Raw genomic sequence first — 5,000 nt, forward strand, 5'->3', positions numbered from 1 at the left:
CTCTCCCTGTCTGTCCCTCTGTCTGTCCCTCTTGTCCATGTCTCCAGGTGGAGTTTGAGCAGCTGTCAGAAAGCCTGGTTCAGCTGGAGAGGAAGTGTAAGACATCATGGGACAATCTAAAGGTGATGTCTAAACACGAGACCAAGGCCCTCCTGAAGAACAGGTTGACAGAGTTCCTTAAAGACTGTACAGAGAGGATTATTATCCTGAAGGTGGTTCACAGACGCATCATCAACAGGTGACTCACACACACACACACACACACACACACACACACACTGGACACACACACACACACACACTGGACACACACACACACACAGAGTTCCTTAAAGACTGTACAGAGAGGATTATTATCCTGAAGGTGGTTCACAGACGCATCATCAACAGGTGACTGACACACACACACACACACACACTGGACACACACACACACACACACAGGGCCCTAGACGTGGGGCCTTTCAGAGAAACCACATTTACTGAGACACATAAACAGAAGAGGAATTCTAGTTGAATGATGATGTAGGTCAGTGGCTTACATGACGGGAAATCATTCCATACTTCTAACTACAACATGAATATCCCCTTACCCTCCCTAAACCCTCTCTCCCTACCCCTCTCTCCCTACCCTCTCTCCCTACCCTCTCTCTACCCCTCTCTCTCTCTCCTACCCCTCTCTCTCTCTCCCTACCCCTCTCTCTCTCTCCCTACCCCTCTCTCCCCCTACCCTCTCTCCCCTACCCCCCTCTCCCTACCCCTCTCTCTCCCTACCTCCTCTCTCTCCCCTACCCCTCTCTCTCCCTACCCTCTCTCTCTCCCTACCCTCTCTCTCCCTACCCCTCTCTCTCTCCCTACCCCTCTCTCTCTCCCTACCCCTCTCTCTCTCCCTCTCCCCCTCTCTCTCCCTACCCCTCTCTCTCTCTCTCTCCCTGCCCCCTCTCTCTCCCCTCTCTCTCTCCCCTCTCTCTCTCCCTCTCTCTCTCTCCCTACCCCCTCTCTCTCTACCTCCCTCTCTCCCTCTCTCTCTCTACCCTCTCTCTCTCTCTCTCCCTACCCCTCTCTCTCTCCCCTACCCCTCTCTCTCTCCCTACCCCTCTCTCTCTCCCTACCCTCTCTCTCTCTCCCTACCCCTCTCTCCCTACTCCCTCTCTCCCTACCCCTCTCTCCCTACCCCTCTCTCCCTACCCCTCTCCCTACCCCCTCTCCCTCTCTCTCCCTACCTCTCTCCCTCTCTCTCCCTACCTCTCTCTCTTGCTCTCTCTCCCTACCCCTCTCTCTCTCCACCCCTCTCTCTCTCCCTACCCCTCTTCCTCTCTCCCTCTCCCTACCCCTCTCCCTCTCTCTCCCTCTCCCTACCCCTCCCTTCTCTCTCAGGTTCCATTCCTTCCTGCTGTACCTAGGTCAGCCATCCTACTCTGTTCGGGACACTAAGGTGACCCACTTCTGTAAGATTATCAGTGAGTTTTCTCTGGAGTACCGGACCACCAGGGAGAGGGTCCTGACCCAGAAACACAAGCGGGCTACCCACAGAGAACGCACCAAGACCAGGGGAAAGATGATCACTGAGGTGGGTCTGAGGTGTAGGTCTGGGGGTAGGGCTAGGTCTGGAGGTAGAGGGTAGGTCTGGGGGTAGAGGGTAGAGGGTAAGGCTAGGTCTGGGGTAGAGGGGTCTGGGGGTAAGAGGGGGTCTGGGGGTAGAGTCTGGGGGTAGAGGGTAGGTCTGGGGTAGAGGGGGTAGGTCTGGGGGTAGAGGGTAGGTCTGGGGGTAGAGGGTAGGTCTGGGGGTAGAGGGGGGTAGGTCTGGGGGTAGAGGGTAGGTCTGGGGGTAGAGGGTAGGTCTGGGGATGGGGGGGTAGGGCTAGGTCTGGGGGTGGGGGGGTAGGTCTGGGGTGGGTAGGGCTAGGTCTGGGGTAGAGGGTAGGGCTAGGTCTGGGGGTAGAGGGGGGTAGGTCTGGGGGTAGGGCTAGGTCTGGGGATAGAGGGGGTAGGGCTAGGTCTGGGGATAGAGGGTGGGGTAGGTCTGGGGGTAGAGGGTAGGGCTAGGTCTGGGGGCTAGGGTAGGGCTAGGTCTGGGGAGTAGGGGGGTAGGGAGGTCTGGGGGTAGGGAAGGGCTAGGTCTGGGGATAGAGGGGAGGGCTAGGTCTGGGGGCTAGGGCTGGGGGGGTAGGTCTGGGGGTAGAGGTAGGGCTAGGTTTGGGGGTAGAGGGTAGGGCTAGGTCTGGGGGTAGAGGGTAGGGCTAGGTCTGGGGTAGAGGGTAGGGCTAGTCTGGGGTAGAGGGTAGGCTAGGTCTGGGGGTAGAGGGTAGGGCTAGGTCTGGGGATAGAGGGTAGGGCTAGGTCTGGGGGTAGAGGGTAGGGCTAGGTCTGGGGGATAGAGGGTAGGGCTAGGTCTGGGGATAGAGGGGTAGGGCTAGGTCTGGGGGATAGAGGGTAGGGCTAGGTCTGGGGATAGAGGGTAGGGCTAGGTCTGGGATAGAGCTAGGCTGTGGGGGATAGGGCTGGGGGTAGGGTGTAGGGCTTAGAGAAGGGCTAGGTTTGGGGATATGGGTAGGGCTAGGTCTGGGGGTAGAGGGTAGGGCTAGGTCTGGGGGTAGAGGGTAGGGCTAGGTCTGGGGTAGAGGGTAGGGCTAGGTCTGGGGGTAGAGGGTAGGGCTAGGTCTGGGGGTAGAGTGGGTAGGGCTAGGTCTGGGGGTAGAGGGTAGGGCTAGGTCTGGGGGTAGAGGGTAGGGCTAGGTCTGGGGATAGAGCTAGGCTGTGGGGATAGGGCTGGGGGTAGGGTGTAGGGCTTAGAGAAGGGCTAGGTTTGGGGATAGTGGGTAGGGCTAGGTCTGGGGGTAGAGGGTAGGGCTAGGTCTGGGGGTAGAGGGTAGGGCTAGGTCTGGGGGTAGAGGGGTAGGGCTAGGTCTGGGGGTAGAGGGGTAGGGCTAGGTCTGGGGGTAGAGGGTAGGAGGGCTAGGTCTGGGGGTAGAGGGTAGGGCTAGCTCTGGGGGTAGAGGGTAGGGCTAGCTCTGGGGGTAGAGGGTAGGGCTAGGTCTGGGGGGTAGAGGGTAGGGCTAGGTCTGGGGATGGGAGCTAGGCTGTGGTGATAGGGCTGGGGGGTAGGGGTAGGGCTTAGAGAAGGGCTAGGTTTGGGTCTGGGGGGTAGAGCTAGGGTGTAGAGGCACCTATGGCTTTATTAAAACTACACTATGGCTTTATTAAACCTGGCTTTATTAAACCTGGCTTTATTAAACCACACTGGGGCTTTATTAAACCACACTATGGCTTTATTAAACCTGGCTTTATTAAACCTGGCTGGGGGGTTATTAAACCTGGCTTTATTAAACCTGGCTTTATTAAACCACACTATGGCTTTATTAAACCTGGCTTTGGGTTAAACCACACTATGGCTTTATTAAACCACACTGGCTTTATTAAACCTGGCTTTATTAAACCTGGCTTTATTAAACCTGGCTTTATTAAACCACACTATGGCTTTATTAAACCACACTGGCTTTATTAAACCTGGCTTTATTAAACCTGGCTTTATTAAACCTGGCTTTATTAAACCACACTATGGCTTTATTAAACCTGGCATTATTAAACCACACTGGGGGCTTCATTAAACCACACTATGGCTTTATTAAACCACCTGGCTTTATTAAACCTGGCTTTATTAACCACACTATGGCTTTATTAAACCACACTATGGCTTTATTAAACCTGGCTTTATTAAAACACTAGGGCTTTATTAAACCTGGCTTTATTAAACCTGGCTTTATTAAACCTGGCTTTATTAAACCACACTAGGGCTTCATTAAACCTGGCTTTATTAAACCTGGCTTTATTAAACCTGGCTTTATTAAACCTGGCTTCATTAAACCTGGCTTTATTAAACCTGGCTTTATTAAACCACACTATGGCTTTATTAAACCTGGCTTTATTAAACCTGGCTTTATTAAACCACACTATGGCTTTATTAAACCTGGCATTATTAAACCACACTAGGGCTTCATTAAACCTGGCTTTATTAAACTTGGCTTTATTAAACCACACTATGGCTTTATTAAACCTGGTTTTATTAAACCTGGCTTTATTAAACCACACTATGGCTTTATTAAAACCTGGCTTTATTAAACCTGGCTTTATTAAACCTGGCTTTATTAAACATGGCTTTATTAAACCACACTGGCTTTATTAAACCTGGCATTATTAAACCACACTAGGGCTTCATTAAACCTGGCTTTATTAAACTTGGCTTTATTAAACCACACTATAGGCTTTATTAAACCACACTGGCTTTATTAAACCTGGCTTTATTAAACCTGGCTTTATTAAACCACACTATGGCTTTATTAAACCTGGCTTTATTAAACCTGGCTTTTATTAAACCACACTATGGCTTTATTAAACCTGGCTTTATTAAACCTGGCTTTATTAAACCTGGCTTTATTAAACTTGGCTTTATTAAACCACACTATGGCTTTATTAAACCACACTATGGCTTTATTAAACCACACTGGCTTTATTAAACCTGGCTTTATTAAACCACACTATGGCTTTATTAAACCTGGTTTTAAACCTTAAACCTGGCTTTATTAAACCTGGCTTTATTAAACCTGGCTTTATTAAACCACACTGGCTTTATTAAACCTGGCTTTATTAAACTTAAACCACACTGGCTTTATTAAAACCTGGCTTTATTAAACCTGGCTTTATTAAACCACACTATGGCTTTATTAAACCACTGTAAACCTGGCTTTATTAAACCTGGCTTTATTAAACCACACTATGGCTTTATTAAACCACACTATGGCTTTATTAAACTTGGCTTTATTAAACCACACTATGGCTTTATTAAACCTGCCTTCACACATTGACATTTTCATTTAAAATGCAAAGTGGATTTCATTAAGTCATTCCTCTACATTTTACACCAGTGTCTGAAACCATGCTGCCTCTCCCCCTCCCCCTACCTCCCTCCTTCCCCCCTCCCTCTCTCCTCCTCCCTCCCTCCT

The 5,000-nt window shown here is 50.5% G+C and overlaps 1 protein-coding gene across 1 annotated transcript in view; it reads left to right on the top strand.

Moving 5' to 3' along the window:
• The first annotated feature begins 275 nt into the window (after positions 1-275).
• LOC135567299 (FH1/FH2 domain-containing protein 1-like) overlaps positions 276-5,000 on the top strand; it is a 12,378-nt gene continuing 7,653 nt past the window's right edge. The window contains exons 1-2 of the mRNA XM_065014719.1: positions 276-390; positions 1,378-1,570. Coding sequence (XP_064870791.1) covers positions 1,559-1,570 — 12 coding nt within the window. The 5' untranslated portion in view covers positions 276-390; positions 1,378-1,558. The remainder of the gene's footprint in view (positions 391-1,377; positions 1,571-5,000) is intronic.

The sequence above is a fragment of the Oncorhynchus nerka genome, unplaced genomic scaffold (assembly GCF_034236695.1).
Source record: "Oncorhynchus nerka isolate Pitt River unplaced genomic scaffold, Oner_Uvic_2.0 unplaced_scaffold_2195, whole genome shotgun sequence".
NCBI classification, from domain to species: domain Eukaryota; kingdom Metazoa; phylum Chordata; class Actinopteri; order Salmoniformes; family Salmonidae; genus Oncorhynchus; species Oncorhynchus nerka.